This window comes from Schistosoma haematobium, chromosome ZW, assembly GCF_000699445.3.
Source record: "Schistosoma haematobium chromosome ZW, whole genome shotgun sequence".
Taxonomy (NCBI): domain Eukaryota; kingdom Metazoa; phylum Platyhelminthes; class Trematoda; order Strigeidida; family Schistosomatidae; genus Schistosoma; species Schistosoma haematobium.
The window spans coordinates 45,722,605-45,744,847 of NC_067195.1; the positions used below are offsets into that span (position 1 = coordinate 45,722,605).

General features: G+C 37.9%; 1 protein-coding gene across 1 annotated transcript in view; it reads left to right on the plus strand.

The window, feature by feature from the left end:
* The first annotated feature begins 1,567 nt into the window (after nucleotides 1-1,567).
* Nucleotides 1,568-22,243, plus strand: part of MS3_00003691 (uncharacterized protein) — a 44,684-nt gene continuing 24,008 nt past the window's right edge. Inside the window, exons 1-9 of the mRNA XM_012938530.3 lie at nucleotides 1,568-1,655; nucleotides 5,735-5,978; nucleotides 6,015-6,247; nucleotides 13,720-15,189; nucleotides 15,378-15,624; nucleotides 16,367-16,608; nucleotides 16,990-17,483; nucleotides 18,088-18,325; nucleotides 20,640-20,976. Coding sequence (XP_012793984.1) covers nucleotides 5,746-5,978; nucleotides 6,015-6,247; nucleotides 13,720-15,189; nucleotides 15,378-15,624; nucleotides 16,367-16,608; nucleotides 16,990-17,483; nucleotides 18,088-18,325; nucleotides 20,640-20,976 — 3,494 coding nt within the window. The 5' untranslated portion in view covers nucleotides 1,568-1,655; nucleotides 5,735-5,745. The remainder of the gene's footprint in view (nucleotides 1,656-5,734; nucleotides 5,979-6,014; nucleotides 6,248-13,719; nucleotides 15,190-15,377; nucleotides 15,625-16,366; nucleotides 16,609-16,989; nucleotides 17,484-18,087; nucleotides 18,326-20,639; nucleotides 20,977-22,243) is intronic.

Consider the following 22,243-nt stretch of genomic DNA (forward strand, 5'->3'; position numbering starts at 1 on the left):
ATTGCGTTTTGACTCTCATGTGATATTTTAAAGAAGTCATTCACCACTGACATTGGTATCTTTCAGTGCTAAATAATGAACGACGCCCAATTATCGGTTGATTTAGGTTAAAGCCCTTATTACGTGGTAACGCCATTCTAACTTTAGTTGACAGGGAGTATAAGGAGTCACGACTCTCATAGTCCTTTTATCTACTAGTAACTAACTGTTAAATGACGCCTTTTCAAATAAGCACATAATAGACGGACTTACTGAGTGAGTGAGAGAATTCGCTCTCAAAGCTTTGATGCTCGGCTGATTCAACAACTGGACGCACATTAGTTTTAGTTTAGAGCCATTACTCAGCAAAACAAATATATGCACAAACGTTGAGTTCTAGACTTTCATACAAGCTAAAGAAGAGTAATTCCTTATTCACAGGCGTCCAAGAGAGCGATTAGTTTGGTTTGCTGAGAGCTGGGAACAACACGCCAGATGTAAAGACCCTGTGATCGGATTTAGGAGATTGACATTCAGGTCAAAGCGATTATTACAGAAAGGTAAACCGTTAACTGATGATCGGATCTTGTTAACGTTTGTTGAAGCGTGTCAGCTGAGTAATGAAACAGACCTACTTTAGCAATAACGACAGGATGAATTGTTTTATGTAATTTCAAAAAATCTTGATGATACAAACATTAGTTTATATCAATCACCGTCAGCAGTCTCATCTAAAACTTCCGGGTTGAATTATTTTAATTATTGTCATTGGATAACATACGTAACTTGAATTTCCAGACAGTTTTGGTAATGTCAGTTTATGTAGACTAAGCTGATTACGGTTGAGCATGAATTCTGGAAGCTTCTTCACAGTACATATTACTAACCTCTCTATCTCTCCATAGTTTCGGTAATTGAGTGAAAGTCTCTTAACTCTTCGTTTGTTAGGCATCGAAAGTCAACTGGTTAACAAATGAGATACTACCAGAGATGCCTCTGATATTTTTAGTCTTCATCTCAATGTCGGAGATATGAGAGGTAGACACCGAAGAACCCATTCTAATACACTTCTAGTCTGATTGTAACTCCTACGCGATTCTATGGAAAGGGTGAGAAATGTTAAAAAAAGTATGAGGCAGCATAGGACCATAGTTGCCAACTTCGTCTCCAGGGGCTGTTAGAGGGAAAACGGCCTCCAGAATACTTTCAAACTGAATGATGAATAAGAATTATTGTAGTAAAGGTTAAGGAAGTTCGAACCACACAGGTCTGTATGAAACTTTTAAATGAATGAACCTCAGCAAAATAATCCTCAGACGTAACCCAGAAAAGCCTTCATCTTTTAGTATTTGTAACAGAAATAATAGAACATTGCAGTTTTTATGACAGATTTACACAGCTCGACATCGTGCGATAAACATTAAATGAATACTCTTTCGAAATAAATCGTGTTTGATTATGAACAATCATTAAATATAAGATTCTTTACCGTCTCATTGGTTTTCCAATCAAGTTAATGAAAAAATATGACGTCTTTATGAATGGGTTTTATGTTTCAGGGTCGGTTCTTTTCTGTTTGTTTAAGTGCTGCAAACATAGTTAATATGTCTCCACAGTTGAAAAGGTCGTTTCATACTGTATTTTCCTAACCAATACAGTCTATGGCTTTTAAAAAGGTAAAGTCGATGAGTAGTTTTTGACTTTCCAGTTGCCGTAGTTCTCATTTGCATACATATTTCGAACCAGTAGTTGCACTAGGAGCTAGTCATATCGGGTTCAACAAACTTGTCAAATTACTATATATATTCATTTGTTGAGTAGTTAGTCATTGACTTAATTAACTCCCTATATATTCACCATTAACCACCTAAATCCAGATCTTGGATCTCTCCATTTCTCAAAGTGACTGAAGCAGGTTACGAAATCAAGATCTCATGTTTGAGGTCCATCTAACATGTTTACCATATCGCTTCTTACTGCCTAGTTACTACTACCTTGCTGAAGTCCTTTGGTTTTAGGTGCTAACCTTGTGCCCTGGGGTTAACAAAGGAGAACTAACTACTAGTATTTCAACCACCATTCACTATGTACTTAATGTCGCGTATATTTTACTAACATTTCAGCTCCGCTCCTATTTCACTTGGTGTATTTGTACGCTGTTAGTTAAATTTTGACAAATCCACGTGTTTTCATGGTATGCCTATCATGTACACATTCCTCAGAAGTATTAGTTGTCGTTTTTATTCCTAAGGACTTGCTTTGTTTAGCCTTGTTTTACTGCTTAATTTTAGCATAAATACAGTTTTTAACGTCGATGCTTGCATGTAGACACTTTTCTGTGTGGTTTACATAAATCGCTAGTCTTGTTGAAGTGATTGGTGCACTTGAGTGTTATCGTTGAGAAACTGTAAGACAGTCAATTCGTTGGATAGATTACAAATAACGTCAATAAAGAAAAAAGTGGCCCCTTATATTTTCCCGATATAATACAAACTTCCATTGTTGATGGCGGCCTTAACACTAACTGCAAGTTAGTAAAAGATGCATTCTTTTAAACTGGGTTTTTAACTAGAACTAGTAAATCGAAAACTATTACAAACGTTTTCAAAACTGATGTTCATGTTTTCAATCAAAATAGCCTATCACATTGAATGCAATGGTTTTCGCGAACTTTGAAACCCTTGGTGGGACTACGTGTATACCGTCTTTTGTATGTGTCCGGTTTTTAACCACTGAGTAAGGGGCTCAGACCCCATTCTACTTATAGTAGTTATAGTTGTACTTGTTTCAGCAAACTGTTGGGATTGCAAGTAGGACGCAGTGTAAGTATTGGTAATACCTGAGTGCTTGCATCAAAACAGGTTAGAGGCTGTCTCAGTTAGTATTTTTTGGCAGTAGCTAGATCGGCCTAACCACGTCACAATATTTGTTCTTGGAGCTTCTGTAAGGCTCATTGTTCCCCAGCCGTGAATTGGGATGAAAAGATATACAAATAGTTCATAAAATCGCGTTGTGGAGTAAAGAATATTGGTTTTGTTAGTCCCTTATGGTTTCCTACTGCTTTCTGGGAAGTCGTAATAGCTGTGCGACTTGGTAATAATAATCTAGTTGGAATTAGTTAGATTTCATTCGCTGAGAATATTTCAAATATAATTTTCACATATAATGAATAATCTAGTTCTGTTTCTAAATATGGAGTCCCTTCAGGTAGGGGTTGGTGTTACTACCTAAGTGCCTAGATCGAAGTTTGGGGGGTAGAGTGTTTTAATCACCAAGTCAAATTCAGATGAAACTTCAGTCTATAAGAAGTCAAAGGGAGAAATGCTTGTATCCCGAAGCACGTCCGCAGAAAAAAATAATTATAAAAATCAATAACGTCTTTGTAAATGATAACATTATGAAGTAAGAGAATTTACCGAAAGTGACTAAGTTATTCTAGGACTTGGTTAGCTTTATAACACAACCATGCTCTTCACTAAGAACTACTTCACTTCGTGAGGAATGCAGTAAGAACTAGAGTATCATCGCGAGTGATTTCTATGTACGACCTTAATTCCTCCCAAAATGTGGAGGATCAATAGCGGCATATATAATAGATTCCTCATCACAAAACATTATCCTGGTCGTAGTTATCTTGTAGTGGTGATCGGATTCGGATGTCGTAATGATCCAGTTGAGTTGTATTGGCCGTAAAACTTGTAGTGTTCATCATGTCTGTTCAAAATATTGTGATGAACTAGCCACTTTTGGATTTGTCGGCATCCAGTATCATGGTTCTAAAACAGTGAGCGTTGCAGGCGTTAGAACAAAAATTGATGTGATGAAGCCAGTGAGATTAGTATTTTGAAATGGTCATGCTTCGGATCATTATCTTCGACTTTCTAAGCATGTTTATTACCTAAACAGCCACATTCGTGTGTTTGATCGTTTAAATACCTAAAAAATTCGGCTCAGGATAACCAAGTCTCACAGTCATAGACAAAAAACTCGCACCATATCAATGTACATCTTTCAGTTTATGACCCAAATAGTATCACTGTTTCTTTGACAGAGATCAGCAGAAGAAAAAGCAATGAATTACTACTTGAGATACTTAAGGAGTTGGAGACACGTATACAAAAGGAAAATGACACAGTGACGTATGTAAGCAGGAAAAGTTGATGTATTTGAACCATGTTGACTGGTTTCGAGCTATATGATCTCTATTTATAACATGTATCAATCAAATCAGTCAACTAAGGTTCACTTTATACTATCTGCTGAACATTAGGATTGTTTGGTCAGTGGCTCACTCAATTGAAGTATATGCTTCAGTTTCTTGTTAGCATCTTCATGCCTTTTACTTTCAGTAGTGTCACAATCGTAAGTAATAACTACTTGTTGAGCAGGATACTCACCGTTTAATAAGTGTTTGGCTACACTGTCCTAGCCATATTGTTTAATTTGAGCTAAGCAAAGTAGTTCATGTTTGTCTGCCATCAGCCTGCTAGGGTTAATATGCCTCCCAAAGAATCTAATCGACAGACCCAGCCATTTTCTTTCTTGAAACAGCGATAACATGGACCAGTCTTGAAACATTTCTCATCTGGGTATACATGACATAAATTCATACAGCTCTAATGAAATGATATGAGGAAGTTGTAACAGCTGAAAAGAATATAAGAATTGTAAAACACTGAAGAAACAAAATTAATGAAAACAGGAGAATTTTCCTATAACGTTAACTTAAGAGAATAAAACGACCCGCGTTATATAGCCACTATCGACTTTGGTTTCTGGTCCTATCTATTCTTTTAAATTACCGTCATATGGCGTAGGCGAGGTATTCGCCTGCGAACTAAGGGACGAGTACGCTGCTCAGCAGTTCGCTCTATCTTACTTTATGTACCTAGCCTGTCGTATGCCCTGATGGTGTTCTCGTAACTTTCGGGTTGCCTGATCTACCAAGGGCGATGGGACAGTGCATGATGCTATTGTTGTGTGCTAGGTTCAAAGAGAATTGTATGCTATATGCATGCAAATCCGCCCCGTTATTGTTGAAAAAAGCCCCCAGATGCCCTGGTATGGCCGAGAGTGAGGTGGGCTCGCCCTCTCGAAATGCTCTCACACGGCCACGCGCATACAGCCTCTGCCAGGGAAATCCTACTCACTGCCTTCTCGCAACACGGGTGTTGTTGTCTTTCCTTAGACCCTAATTATTTTGTGAATTTCTGTTATTCCGCTAATCCAAATTTCCTTCCCTAATTTTATCTTCGATGCCTAATTCTTTCTACCATCACTAATGCCGTTGTTATTTGAAGTACTCTGGGAGTTGCCTTAACAGTTTCATCTCGCTATACTAATAGAGTGTAGGGTGTGCATAATTGACTGGCTGACCTGTACTTCTGACGTCTAACATTAATTTTTAGATATATTCCCACCCTTAGAAACAGGATGAGAAAATAGATCAGGAAAATAAAATAGTACCTTTACAAGGTTATTGGAGTTTGAATGTTCCCAACGTGATACTACCCTTGTAATAGTGTGTATCAAGCTCTTGATAGTTTCCTAAGACCCTAATTCCTTGGTTTCGATTGAATTGTATCAGTGATTATAATCTCTGTTGTGATTGACATCATTCTTTCACTAATGCCCCTTAGAATACATTTTTTAGGAGGAAGTATGTGTATACTAATTTATTAAAAATTACTGGTGACTGCATCATATTCCAATAATTTCACTTATTTAATTTCCTGTTCTCCTGATTTTGCTCCAGGGTACAGTGGGATGAACGGCGATATTTCTCGCATCCCCATTCAGTCTCTGAGTGCCGTAGTTAGTCTAACAGATATAATTCCTGAACTCCCGTTACCTGCTCCACTACATGCTGGATCCAGTGTGGAAACGTTGTTGCATGATTCTAGAATATCAATAGATGCCTTTCAGTGTCTTCGTTTTGGTCATGACCGACTCGTGGGCTGCCTCAGTGAAGTCCTTGGGAGTGTATGTACCAATAACATGTAAGCGTTTTCTCAATAATTTGTATATACCTTTAGCGATTTCAAGGAGGGGTTTGCTAGTGACACAATTGATCCCCATTTACTACCTGAACCCCTTGTCAGCTCTTTGAAAAAGCTACCAAATTTCGAACAAAAACGAGGATTTTATGGTCTTTCTTATGAATCTTTCAATCCAGTTAATAGTGTTTCTAGTGCGTATAAAGTACAACCTGGTTCATGGTGTTCATCTCTGGATCAACCACTATCTTCTGAACTTCATTATCCAAATTGTGAGTTTACGATAACTTTTAAGTCATTTTACTCATACCGCCTCGTGATGACTTGTGTTATGTAATCTTCCATGTGGACAGCAAATGTTTGGTCAAAATCACTGTAGTTTTAAAAACGAGCTATATGTCACGTCCACAGATTTTTGTTTTAATTTACTTTATCATTTTTTAAATTAGTTTTAAACCAAAACTTTCTGATATAGGAGAAAAGTATAAAGTGCGAGTATGAAAATATGGGGAAAATGCCATACATTTAAAGATCACAAGTTTTTGTTCTTTGTAGCCGGTCTTTGTGTAGTCTGGGAATTAACATCACAGACTATTCCAATTTCACAGATTCCTTGATTATCCATAGGTAGCATCTAACATAAATTTCGAAACCTCTAGTTATGCTAAATATTTTTCGGATTTCGTCTCTAGTTTTATGGTCTACCACTTTTAGATGACGTCAGAGTAAATTTTTGTGATACTTAGTTTATTCATCTAACATTGTATAATGCTAAATGTTCGTTAATAGAATGAAAACTTAGTGCCGTTTGTTGTATAAAAATTGCCTCTACATTTATTGGATAATCGCACTTGGGCTTTTGTGTTAGCTTTTAGCACTAATGTTCTCTTTGACTGATCATTTTGGGATTATGCGATGTTCGCGATGAAGGTTGATATAGATCAGAAAGAATGACTTAGGATACAAGTTAACACCAAGACTTGTAGTTGGGTGCAGTTTTCCGAAAGATCGAAGGACACCACTCATTTTTTGTACGCGCTATTAAGTCGTCAGGTACCTCCTGTCGTTAAGTTATTAAATCTCATGAAGGCCGGTTCAACTGTAACAGTAAATCAGGTATTCAGCCGTCAAATTTTGGTTTAGTCTATACAGATAACGTTATTAACCTTAACCTTCACGAATCATCTGTTTATTGTTCCGCATTGTTTGTATTATAGTTTCATTATTTATTTATTTCAGCATATAAAATCTTGTACAATAAGGGATCAAAAAATAGGGTGCGTCACAAAATGTATAGGCAATACTGTGAGGAAAAGGAGGCACATTTGAAAAGAAAAAAAGTAAATTTTATGATAGGAAAGACAGTTCCATTAACAATGCAAACGAGACAATTTAAAATTCAGAAGTTTCATTTATGGGAAATGTAAGAGAAAAATATGGCAGGATATGCATTGGTTTCTGTTCTGAACCACATCTGATAACGCTTCAATTCATTGAATTGCACGACCATTCAAACTGCAATCAGGAATTTGTGGTCCTATACTACTTTATCATTATCATAGTGGGAAGTCATAAACCAACCACCACTTTTTTCAACCACTTCCAGTATCGGCAAATGATGTACGTTGTGGAGGCTGCTGAGATGAAATTTGTAAGATGTGATCAAGCCACTGGAATCTATGTTTCATTTTGGGGAAACCAATTGAGTTATCGTCACTGCACCCGAGCACACTGCTGAATCTCAGCATTACTAACATGGTGTTACTACTGGATATTAGTAATCTTTGAGAAGCAGCGATAATTAAACATATAGAGTTGTTTGAAATTTTCAACTGATAGAGGTCAGGTAGTTCCCTTTCTCGAAGTTCGCCAATATCCCTATAAAAAGCCGAACGTATATCGTTTAGTTTTGATGACTTGTAGCTCCTTAGGAGTTGTAGTTTCTTAAGGACCTCTCCATCGTTAGGTACACCATTCGTCACCGGCTAGTGAGAGCACGACAGTCTTATTGATGTCACTGGGACAACAAGTCAGCTAAACTGCTCCTCGGAGAATTCCCCATCGTCCAGGTTTTACTAACTGGCATCCCATCTACATAAGTTGTCTCACTTAGACCACGCTTCTTTCTGTATCTCGGATGAGTTGAATAATTTCCGATAGCTCCCAGGTGTAGTACCTGTTTCCAACTCGATAGCACACTGACCACCAGGTTTCTTGGTTCTTACGTAAGCATGTGCTTCTTACCATCAAACTTGCGATTTGCCGGGGTGTTCCTAGTAGTCGTAAGGAGCCTGCGGCATTCCAGTGCTCAAAAGCGGGACATTTTGCAAACCGCAAGAGACGTAACCCCTCAAGCAAATTCATCTTATGCTCATCTGAACTTTCCAGCGGACTGACTACTAACTTTAAACCTATTTCTGTTTGATATTTAGTTGGAATGGAAGCTACAGCCGATTTGCTTACACCAATCCATTTAGGACCAGACGTTTTCTGCTTATCAAAACTCAAAATCAGCTTGACACAGACTAAACTATGATCGAATAGGTATTGACATGCATTCCAAAAGAAGGAGCTATCGTGTATACAACCGTGCCAGAGTATCTGATCGCGATGTGATCAGTCTGAGTCCGAGCTTCAGCTACGGAGGGGGGACGCCAGGTATCACATCTACGATGACTGTGCTGGAAAATAATTCTGACCAGAAACAGGCTGTTATCTGCACAGGGAAAATTCACCGTTATCTGATCTACGATCAACGATGCTCCATTAGTTACCCAAGAAAATTCTTTATGTCTAGACACTTGAGTTGCGCATTCAAATCTCCGGTTATCACCGCAACATCTATCGAACATGCCCTCTTAGGATAATTTGGTTGATGGTAGAACTCATCCTTGATTTTATCTGGGCTGAAGTCTTTTAAAGCGTAATCAAAAACAATAAAAAGATTTTACCCACGCAAGTTCCTCCCCACCTTAGTGGAGCTTTCTAATCCAATAGCGCTGACATAATGTCTTAAGATTAGGCCTAGCAGTCAGGTTTTAGTCGATTGAAGAATGAGTGACCTACAAGCTAATTTCATTTATTCCCCTGTAATATTTTTTACGTCTATCTTTTGTTCGTACTCTGGATATAGGCATGTTATTTTATTACATGAAAATCCACTCAACTGGCTAATGGTCTTGTATTATGTGAATTAATTAAAATCTGACCGGTTGGTGCTGCTTCTAGTTTGGGGCTTAGTGAAACATCAACAGCAGCCAAAACCGAAGATGCTCCAAGGTCCACGGGTTAACCTACATGAAACAAGTATTTCTAATCTATAGATAAAGGAACAATTTGTTGCACTTAAGTGGGACCTTGAATACAGGTTTTTGATTCACTGTGGACGTTGGTATCAAGAATTCTCAAAGATATAACCTAACCTATCTATTGTCTGATCTTTATCAGTGTGCGAACGTTAAAGAAAGCCAGTTTGAATAGGACAAGTAATCATTAAAGCTGTATCAAGGATCGTATTCGGTGGAGGCATTCAAAGTTTCAATCAGTAAGCGACTTGAGATCGTCTAGACTGACAAGAACTTCTATTATAGTCGTGTTGCTGGGTGAATTAAAAATTAAAAGAGCACACGAAATGAGAACGAAAATAAATAGATAAGTGACACAATGTAGATAGAAAATGGGTGTAACAAGATTTTGAATATCGTTTGCATAAATAACAAAGTAAATCGAAATTTCCAACAGTAATTATCATATTTGTGCGTATGTGGGCTGGGCTGTTGTCCAGGTGACCAGACTAAAAAGTGGTTTTCCTGGAGGGTATTCCCCAAACCTTTGACTGAAGATATCTTCAATGTATATTCGAAATATTTATTATCATAGTATAACGTAATATCTGTTAGAATTTACTGTTGTTGCTACCTTGACGTGGTGGTCCGGCTTGCCTATCATGACGAAGCAACCGAGCTATATTGGCTGGAACAACCGTTCCTCAAGGTCCTACCATGTCAGACAGGTCGGTTGAAGAGCGGTAAAACTAAAAACAACAAACCTAAGGTCCGAAGGCGAAGTCGTAATGTTGACTGTACAGAGGTTTACTGAAATTTGCTCCAAACTACACATTGGAGCCTTCAGCGTACGCATCCTATGTCAAATCGGTCAACAGGCTTCCCTGAATAGAACCCTAGAATCTCGTACCATTGATGTATGCTGTGTCTCTGAAACACGCATACAGGATCCCAGTGTGATCACTCACTTGACCTCACCTCGGCAAAACAGAGAGCCAACGAGATACACCCTCCGTGTCTCTGGTGACTCGACGGCCAGCTCTCGTGGACTGGCAGGAGTAGGCATAGCACTAAGCATGAGGGTGGAACAACCACTGTTAGAGTGGATCCCCATTAACAGTCGTTTATGTGCTGTTCAGCTAAACGGCTCCGTAAGAACTCCGAAGGATAGGGACACACGTCATTGCCTTTTTGTCGTTCCTGCCTACGCTCCCACTGACTGCAGCTCGGATGAACTTTACAGAAAGCTCTCTGAACTTCAGAAACCTAAACGTTCAGACATAGTACTCGTAGCAGGTGACTTTAATGCCCAGATAGGTAGCTTAAACCAAACAGAAGGACATTTAGGTAAGTATTTTAGTATTCCGGCTCAGCGAACAGATAATGGTGATCGTCTGCTGCAACTGTGTTCAGACAATCGTTTATTTTTAGCAAACACCAATTTTAAGCATAAGGAGAGACATCGTCTAACACGGTGACCCCCTACACCAAACCAACGATAGACTCAAATAGACCATATTGCCATCAGTCATCGTTGGAGAGGGTCGGTAGAAGATTGTCGCTCATTCTGGAGTACCTTCTTGGACTCCGACCATGCCCTAATACGGGCACGAATCTGCTTGCGCCTCACTGGACGCAAAAATGCCACATTAAAAAGACCCATTAGAACTGAATTGAGTAGCGAGAAAACCGAAAGTAGGTTCCAGGAACAACTGAGGTCACACTTAGGTAGTTCTGAAATCAAGGTTGACCCAGATGTTGCTTGGGAAGCTATACAAACAGCTATGGAAACAGCAGTGAAATCTATCAATGATTTAAACCACAGGGTTACAAAGAACCAATGGATTTCCTCAAGGTCTATTGCACTGATGGATTCTCGTAAACTCATCCCATCAGGCTCTGAACACGATGAAGAGCGAAAACAAATCAGATCTAGGTTAAGCAAAAGTCTAAGGAACGACCGTGAGCAGTGGTGGGCAACGAAAGCAAAACAGATGGAAAAGGCGGCGGCTATAGAGAACACAAGACAGCTCCACAGACTAATAAAAGAAACTGGAATTAATAAGTCAAGTGTAAGTCAGGCTATTTCGGAAAAAGACGATCCTCATCTGCTCTCAGTCCAGACGTTTAGAACGATGGGCGGAACATTTCAGAGGACAATTCGGTTGGCCTTCAGCTACTCTACAACTACCCACCATTCCCAGACAGTGTGAATGGAACATTGAAGTAGGTCCTCCAACTCTAGCAGAAGTTCAAAAGGCTATAGTTAATCTGAAACGAGGAAGGGCAGCTGGTCCATATGGATTGGCTCCAGAGGTCTTTAAGGATGGTGGTCCAATTTTAGCGATTAGGTTTACTAATATTTTAGCTAAAATCTGAGAGTTGGACGTAATCCCATCTGGCTGGTCACAATCACTTATCGTCCCAATATATAAGAGAGGGTTAAAATCATCCTGTGACAACCATAGAGGGATTAGTTCAACTAATATAGTATCTAAAATACTAGCCTCGATAATGATCGGACGCCTAACTAAGACTCATGAACTGCAAACACGAGAAAATCAAGTTGACTTCAGACCTGGTAGTGGCTGCATCGACCACATATTCACCATTCGTCAGGTTCTAGAACACAGGCATACTTATCGGCATCCGACAATGGTGATCTTTCTTGACTTAAAAGCAGCATTTGATTCCGTAGACCGCGAGATCCTATGACAGTGTCTGTCATTGAGAGGTGTACCTCAGGAGTACATAAACCTTGTGAAGGCTCTTTACTCGAACACTACTAGTCGAGTCAGAGCTTATGGCGAACTGTCATCTGTTTTTGCATCCTCAAGTGGTGTTTGTCAATGCTGTCTACATCCTCCATTTTTGTTTAACTTCATCATAGACCAACTGATGGAAATAACATTCTCGTCGACTGAATTCTCGGGTATTGATCTCCTTCCATGAGGTCCACTTATCGACTTAGAATACGCAGATGATATAGTCCTGTTTGGTGAAGACGCTGATAAAATGCAGTCTTCTGGTAGCACTGAGCAACAATGCCAGAATGTTTGAAATGCGCTTCTCTCCCTCTAAATGCAAGTTGTTGCTTCAGGACTGGTCTGCGTCAACACCTGAACTAAGGATAGGGAGTGAAGTAGTCGAACGCGTTGACAACTTCACTTATCGTGGACGTCTGATTAACTCCAATGGGTTGTTGTCTGACGAAATCTGTGCACGGTTTCGAAAATCTCGTTTGGCTTTTGTCAACTTATGTCACCTATGGCGAAGGCGAGATATCCGTCTATCAATAAAAGGACGAGTATACTGCGTAGCAGTTCGTTCTGTTCCACTTAACGGCTGCGAAACTTGGTCATTAAGAGTAGAAGATACTCGTTAACTACTAGTATTTGGTCACAAATGCCTTAGAAATATTGCTCGCATCTGCTGAGATCAGTGGGTAAGTAATAGTGAGGTTAGACGGCAGGGTATTAGGGAATGATGGTAAATCAGTTGATGAGGTTGTGAGTCTTCATTGACTGAGAGGGATGGGCCACGTGTTACGTATGCTTGAACACTGATTACCACGACGTGCAATGCTAACCGGTGTTGGAGATGGTTGGAAGAAAGTTAGAGGCGGCCAAACCAAAACGTGGCATCAGTGCTTGAAGTCACTAACTTCTAGTCTGAGCCATGTTGGTAGATGCAGACTACTTGGTTGGGGTCCGCGTGACTATCGTAACCAATGGTTGGAGACTCTTGGTGACATGACTCAGAATCGATCACAATGGCGTAGGTGTATACACTCTGTCTTCCTTTAAACCGTGAGATTAAAATCGCTTCATATCCTTCTTTCTACGTACTAATTCTTTCTTCCTGTACTATATCCCTATTGCAATCCTTCTTTTATATACTACCACCTCTGAATTAACTACTTTTATGAATCCGGTGTCCATCTTGTTGTGTTAGTGAGGTATAGCAACTTAAACCGATGTATATATGTGCCTGGTCCAACGTTGTAGCTGACTGACTGACTGACTAAAATTTACCAGTTGATTTTAGGTTTTATTTTTTTGAATCCCCAGATATTATACGCTTCTGAGAACATGTTCTTATGATCCCGGAATATATAATCTAGTTTGATACATTAACATGCCTTTGTATAAAAGTAACCAACAAAACCCTCATGGTTTATGCTCGTTTTCTCCGTTTAGATCCAAAGCTTTAGATTTCTATGGTAGCGACCTAGCTTTATTGGATCTTGAGGGCATATAGATAAGATCACTTCTGTTGACCGTATCCATACAAAATATGTCGGTGACTTCATGACATTTCTTTTGGTTTAATTAACTTATATACGTAGTTTGTTACAAAGTTTTTCAGTTAATACACTACGGCTAAAATATATTGCACAATCATATGAGTGCATACAGCATCCTATCCTATGAGCTATATTAAAATATTTTTGTTTTCAGCATTTGAAGAACCAATCGAATCTCCCAGTAAAAAGAAGAAAAAGCGGAAAAAGAAGAAACACAAGTACTGTGATGATGGCGATACGAGTGGAACAGGAGGCGAATCAAATGCCACTACTCCAGCAGCCTGTGGTGGTACAACTCCAAATAAACTTGAGGATAATCCATTGTCTCCCACTTCAACATATGGTATTGTAAAAGTCAATGCAGATACTAAAAAACTATCATTAAAAATTTTCAAACGGCCTGCGAACGATGGCTCTCAGCCTGTTTTTATGGTTGAGCAACTAGGTAGTGTTGAGCCAGTTAAAAAAGAGAAAAAAAAGAAGCGGAATAGAGAAAAGGATCGTGAGCATCGATCTCATCACGAAGTTCGATCAAAGTTGGATTCTCACTCTTCTCCAGCGGAAATTCACGTTCAACATAATGAGTTATCTATTGATCTACCAGTACAAACACATAATACTCCTACTTCAAATAGCCCCTTGAGTACGGTAACGCCTAACGAAAACTGTAAAAGCTCCGAACTTATCCCTTCGACTTTTGCTGAGAGTTGTCAGTTGTCCATGAAAGATCCTTCCCAACTTGACCTTTCGCTCATAGCGAGCGAGGGTTTATTTGAAAACTTGAATTCAATGAATAATTTGTATCAACAACCCCAGTCTGTATCTACATCCAGTCTTCCCAGTACTCCAACTTCTATGTCTGGTAACGGAATGGTAATGACCTCAAGTAATTGTGCTCCTACATGTACGTATAGTTTTGATACTAACCAAACAAATGTATTCACAACTAAATCAAATATGTTCTATGAGTTGTTGCGTAGTAATGATCCTACTATGACCCTGAAACATGTTGCAGACGGTTTACCTAGTGATTTTGTAACATCTAATTCATCTGTTTGTACAGCCAACCCTAATACCTTGGGTTCTGTATGCAACATGATGGACTTTGCTTCTAGCTTCCTTCAAAACGAAATGCTTTCATCCAATTCCTCTTGTATTAATTTTCCACTTGGAACTGCTTCTCTAGCTACTTGTGATAGCTCCACTGTCCAAAGGACTGGCTTTCCTGTACAGCCATCTAGTAACACTACTTCTTCCTTTTTGGTTGCTTCGCATTTGATTGATTCTAGTCATTCATCTGTTGTTACTGCTGCAGACTCCACGTTTGATGTTTTGGGCGGTATACTCAATTCTTCTGGTTATGCATCTGTTACAGACGTTAGTCCTGCTGCATTTGCTGCCAATTTCGACATGTCTGGCTTGCCTCCAGATTCCAGTACTCACCATGTCCCCATGGGGCTCGCTAGTTATTTGTCTGCTCCTAATCAAGTTACTAACACTCAAATTCTCAATGACTATCGTACCCAGAATCAACCTGCTCGTGCTGATTCGAATTTGTTATCAACAATTACAAGTACTCCTCAACCGTGGTGGAAACGAAAGAGCAATTCCGTGTTAAGAAGACGTAAGTTATCCTTCAGGCTTTATATGTCCATATTAGAGTTTTTTGACAAACGTTTCACGACTTGTCTTTTGATTCAATGTCACGAGGTACGTGACTTCTATTTCTGTTATTGTTTTTAAACAAACTATGCATTATTCGTTCTGTAGGTCTTTATTTTTTATTTAATCAGTTTATTTTCTTTGAAATAGGTAAACGCCGGAAAAATGAACTTGAAGATTTACAGTCTTGGACAGTCAATTATCCGGTTAGTGGACCGGGCTTATCAAAATCTGCCTCTGAACGCAACAAAGGTCCCGATGAAAGAACTTGGGATGATGCAATCGGTTCTTATAGTCAAGTTCTTGGTGAACGTGTTAAAAGACGAAAACGAATGGTTAGACAGGGAGGGAATTTAGATTCAGATTTTGTCTTTGAGCATGATAAAGACTATCCAAAGTAAGTGTGTTTCGTAAAAGTCTGTCGTACTTTAATAATATTCTTTCAGTTATATTGTTCCGGCAGTAGTTGTATTTTGGTATCATTTAACACCCAAATAAGAGATTAATAGTAAATAGTGTTCATCAAATCATGTTAACAGGATGTTCTAAATAAAACGTAGTAGTCATTATCACGAAGTATTGTTGCGTCTCAGTAATCTGAATATTGCGTGACCATATTATCTACAGTTGGTATCATCTGTTTTGTTGATTGTATAGTAGAGAGGTTTAGAGAAAAAATTTGTTATCCATTTGAATCGTGATCATTTAAAATATACTCCAGATGTTAAAATAGTTTTACTAAAAAATTATTCGTAATAAAGGCCTTGTTCCATTTTACTACTGTTTTTGATAGTTCACCCATTAAAGGAATCCCGTACATAGTCCTTACTCTTGGCGAAAAGTTGTTTGTTACGGTTTGTTTGATATGTAAACGATAAATGTACACTGGGGATAAGTGTGCGTTCCTGTTGCTCACCATACTGACCTTAATAGCCAAAAAGGTAAAAAGTCGAAACCATAAGCATTTTTTATTCACCTACCCTTCAATTAAGAGGAATCGTAGTTAAACACGTCTGGATACTGAATTGCCGTTCATCTTTTTCAAACCTACTGTGTGTGAACTTAATGATTACGTTCCAAGTTAACTGTAACTATATTCTATATTCAAAAACTATTTTTTCGTTTCTCCTGTTTTTAAGTGAGGGAGATAGTGATCGTGGTAGCAATGAACCTAACGGTACAATTGACCTTACAAACGATTCCACCGGAACCAGCGAAACTGCCTACAATGTACGCGAAATGCGTTCAGGGGTTGCAAATCGTTCGTATGCTGGTATGGACGAGGAAGACGAGGAAGCTTCGGCAAGTCAAACAGGATGCTCAAATGGCTCTTCAAGTGCTAGAAGACGAAAGAGACTGGATGATGATGAACCTTTTGAAGGTAAATTCATAGTTGTGCATTGTTACTTTCATTTCTATCTATCGAGTGTGACTAAATGTTTCACTACGTTTCCAGTTCGTCTGTTTTCAATTTTATTATTGTTGACATACTTTTCTGAAGTTGTAATGAATTTCGGGAAACCTGAATTCCGTTACGTTTTTAGCCTTGTTGACTTGGTGTTACGAAATTAAGTTGAATACTTTAAGTATTTTCGCTTAAAATTACTGGGTTCTTCACTTTGTCTCTTGGCTAATATTTTTAGTGATAAAGTCTACATTATGTTATTGCTTTACTTACATGGGCTTATCACTTTATAAAGCAACTTAAATATCTTTTTTTTTCGTGCTGACTTTCAGTTTGGTTTTTTATTTACAATTATAGTTCGGCTGAAGGAACCCGTTGAAGCACGTTTCCCGCATATACGTAAAGCAGGAGAGTCCACGCGTAAACGACGTGAGCGCGTAAATTTCGGAATTACGGCATCAAATAATTTACCCATCCAACGAAATAATTCTAGGGAGCAAAGTGTTGGGGGTGAAACAGGAAGTGTAAAACGATTTCTCAACAAGTTGTCAACTGTTCTAGAATCTATTGAGGAAACAGACTTTTTGAGAAGCCTTGGTAGCGTACCGAACAGTGATGATCAACTACGAAAATCTAATTGTGACGATGTGATTTCTTATCTTGATAAAGAGAGCTTATCAACTGAGACTATAATATCGGCTGAAGACTTGGCAGAATTTTGTCGTGATGCTGCTAAGTTAAACTCAATAGGTGTTGCTAATCAAATTCCTACTGGTCAATTACTTAACTTCCTTACATTGTTGTTGCTCAACATACGAGATGGTGCGAATGTGATTGCCGTATTGAGACCTGTAAGTAGTAGATTCTTTCTTAAAGCTCAGAAGTGTTGACCTCATGAGAATTTTATGGTTTGATATATACCCTTTTTTTACGTGATATCCTAATACAATAATTTAATAGTATTGTATCACCGAACATGAATATTCAACCCATGGTTTCACTAGGAAAGGGGTTGGATATATACCTTGATTCTGCATGTTCTGTTAGTCAAGGTATTTCATGCTGGAAAAGCGATGATGTTTAAACTTTCAAGTCCTGGGATTGTGACTATCAGAATGAAAGTTTTACATATGATACAAGTTTGGCTAAAAAGATTAGTATGATTTACTGGTCTTTCATGTTGTTGTTTCATATGGCAATTATAATGGGGCTGGTGCTTCATTTTTATTAGCAAGTTCCCAGGCCAAATTTTCCGCTATCTCATTCACAGCTTAACTACATAATTCTGACATTATTATGAGTTCTTTTTAAACATTATGCAAGTGCGAATATTTAACAGGTGTTTTTTTGTTTTGTCTTTTCACCATTCTATACATGATACTTTTTTCTTTACATCGTTCTGGCTTTCTTTATTATGATGAATTATTCCAAAATATTCTCCAAACAAATTTATAGGAAGAAGAAGCTGACTCACACGAAAGCAAACTATGGAAAGAGGTGGCAATGGAGCGAGTAATGCGGAGTATGAATTCCGGTCTAACTGCGCTATTATTAATGACTTCGAAGGATATGCCCAGAGAAGTTTATGTTGAAGATGTTATAGAGCGTACAGTGTATAGTGTCAGGTTTCAATTATTCAATTGCATTTTCCCGGAATTCGATCCTGCTTATCGTGTTGAAAATACAGCTAAAGGTATAGACGTCCTTTAAGATTTAGAATAATCTCTCTTTCATCAATTATGTTTCTTTTCATTTCATTTGGTGAGTCTTAATTCATGTAGCATCGCAAAACAATGTCTACTTTTTGAGTAATGGTAGAAGAATATGGAAAATAAACACATCGCTAACGTATGGAGCTTGATTCATAATATGTGGCGTTGTTGGTCTGTATTTTCTGTGCGACGTAGAACCTGACACGTTCACCGGTTCAATTTGCTACACCACAATAATTCAATGTGATAAGGTTAAGACAAATCTCAGAGAATTGGAAGTAGTGACAGTATCGGTAGCAACAGAAAAGTCAAATATAAAAAAGTGTATAACGAGATTTCGGTACGCAGTTTTTGGAGGAAGACAAGTAATGCAACATTGCTAACGATTTTAAAACATTTCACTAAAAATTTCTCACCGTTGGCTAAGATAATCACATGGACCTAGCAGTCGACATCTACTAAATGGCTCAGCCCAGTTGTCATCGTCTCCAGTAACTGGTGCCAGGTTTAGTTCTGGTCGACTTTAGCTTTCTTCTAACTTACTCCTACACCAATCATCGCGCGTCGAATTAGTTTGTGGATAAGCATACGTAATACATGCTGTAACCATCTCTTGATAACAATCTGCTTCATGGATTAATTTGCCGTCTTTACCTAGTAGTACCCTTTCCGTAACTTCGGCATTCCTTGTTCTATGATCTCACAATTCACGAGCCACACTTCGAAGACACCTATGGTCAAATAATAGTAACCTAGAATATCTCTTTTTGATCCCCAGCCTGTCAAGCTTGATGAGACTTTTAAGATAAGTTAAGCGGTCAATATGCTCAACTACTTTCTTTGTCCTTCACTATTATTGTTGGTTACTTGCTTTATTCTTATGAAATGCGTTAGTTTACTGTCCTAGTCTTTTTCTCTGATTATTTTCATTCACAATAAGAATTCATCGACAGCATGGATTTATAATGTTTATTTTTACCAATAGATCTACATCTGAACAAAGTGAGATCAATAAAACACACTGGCCTAAATTCATTTTATGATAACGGACTAAATAATTCATTAAAATAACATCACACCTACAAATCTCTGCTTTTCGCTTATATGTGTAATCTCTTATATGTACAGTAATTTTCAGTTTCTTTTTTAAACCTAAATTATACTTAGGCTTACTGGTATATTGGATGTCGAATTTTAACTTACAATCATCCTATTCGCTCTTACTGTTCCCATATTTTTTGGGACGCTAAACAAATGAGTTGAAATAAAATTAAGAGAAGTGAAAAACTTTCATGGATATCACTTGAGACAGCAAATTTTGATGACAGTTCCCCACTGGTTCAGACCCATCCAGTAATGCTTAAACAAACGGTTATGTTAGTTTGATGTATCGCTGTGATTCTATTTTCAGCGACATACTGCCATAAAACTTGTCAACGACATTAACTAAATGTAATCTTCAAACTAATTAATGTGGTCGTAGTCAGGGTAATCATTTGTTGTATTTGTCTACAACCACTTGGATTTTGTGGTCCCACTGTGCTCAAACTCCAGTTTACCGTCGAGTGTTATGGAAACCAATATGTTACATGTGTAATAATCAGGTTGGTTATTTTGCGGTTCTGTAAGATCATCCACCATAAAAACGAGTCTGATAAGATTATGTGCATCAAAACTGATATACTTGGTCAACATTCTTAAAGATTTGAATTTGTGCGTCAAGAATTCCTCTACTTTTTATGAGTTAAAGGTTTGATATTAGTATTTTATTTACACTATTGTTGAGTAGTGGGCGGCTGTAGAAGTAGCTACAGGTCAGTCGTACTGTTTTTCAGTGTTCCACGGTCAGCTGTTCTGAGAAAGGATTAAGTTCTATAGATACTAGTGAAGCGCAGCCTGAGCGTTAATCCGACGAAAAGGGGAAGTGGAATGTCGAATGTAGGTTGTTGACTACTAACAACGGTGATCGCGATTCCCTTTCATATATGGTGGCATTTCGAAATCCTGTTTCTATCACCTTCATTATAATAATTGACTAATTTTTACTACAGCATGGTTTCGTACACCAACAACTGTCCTGTCAGGCCATCATTACAGTCACTTGTGACCTAGTAACTAATAAGGTACGACAGTTATTAGATTATTTGTTTCCACTTTTAAAGGTAATTGCTAACCTTAATTCTTTCTGTACGACCGATCGTGATAATTTTATAGGATACCCAATTTTACAGTTTGCACCATGTTTTACGCAATGTATTTTGTAGTGCTTTTTACTGTTTTTCTTAAACAAAATAGAAAATCAAAGCAGTATAAAATCTAGACGTGCTCGTGAACGCGATGCTCAAAAACCAAAGTCCATAATTCATCTGTACCACAAGCTAGTGGAAATTGTTTCCAATTTATCTAAGTTGGTAAAAATCCAAAGGCTGACAGACAGCTTGGTCCTTACCTTATCTAGTGTTGGTGTCTCTGTATTCTTTGTTGAAAATGTTAGTGAGCTGCAACTTGCTGCTTTGGAACTCGTCACTGCTATATTCGCCCAATATGAAACTCATAGGAAGCTAATAATGGAGGAAATACTGGCTAGCTTATCCCGTCTTCCATCAAGCAAGAAGAACTTACGTTCTTATCGGTGGGTTTTTCTCTACTTGAACATTTGACATTTCTCCTTAAGGTGCTGCATTTTTGAGCTTTCTTAATAACACCACACGGAAAACTCGGTACAATCAGACAATAGAGAATCCGTCATGCAAAGTAGTGTTGTTAATTATAAGGTAGTAGGGGTTTATGTCGTTCTTATAAAGCAGATTGTTCTTAATATTCAGACTGTAATGTTTTGGTTTGTATGAAGGTTGTAGTTGTGTCAAAGTATTTAAACTGAGGCAGAAATAAGTAACTCACGTGGGTATCATAAATTATGAATTAATATGAGGTAAAAAAAAGCCTGAAGACCGACCTTTTGTAATTGTATGGGTATGTATCCGACCAAGGTTATTTCTACAATCCTATTGAGTATCGGAAACAAAAATTAGGATTGTGAAACATATCTGATCATTTAAGTGGTATGGGAATTAAACCTTCAACATTCTTAAAATTCCATGAGACAGCTTATTAGCAATTTATGTTTCAAAGTCATAATTCGATTTTATTAATTAAGTGGTCATCTAGCAGTACCTATATTAGTTGAATACAAAGACGAGTTCCTCACTTCCGTGTGCTTAAACTATTGCATCAATGTAAGAATTCATGATAACGAGTTGCTTGCTATAAGTAATCAATATTGTTCAGTTTTGTTGTGGAACTTCTTACTTCTGATTAGTTAGACACTTAATTTTCAGTCATCAATTTATTTATCAACTATAAGTTGGTAAAACAGCCATGATACTTGTTTCTAGCTTCAAATAAAATCGAAAAGTTTTGATTCTCGTGTTATTTGTTTGTATGTAAGTGATTCTATATAATAAACGTCAGCTCCGATTATGAACTGGTATCCTAGTTGATATATACATCAATAAATATCTAACACCTTTTACGAACAAGAAGGAAAATGGTCACTCAAATAACACCCGGGCAGTATCACAGCCCTCACACAAATCAAATGAGATTTGTGTGGCGCATATGTATTTGTTGCCTCCTTGTACCAATATCTATGTGTTCAAATAATAATAATAATAATAATAATAATAATAATAATAATAATAATAATAATAACATTAACTAATAAAAAGTAGACAAACTTCTAATGAACTATTGCAGTGTAAGGGAAAGAATACAGTGAAGTGATAAGTAGTCTAATTAAAAACATTGGATAAGTGTCAGCTGCTTACAGAGTAGCGTCATATTTTCTATTCATGTATTTCCTTACTGTCATGTTTTTTTTTCTGGCTACAAACATTGAC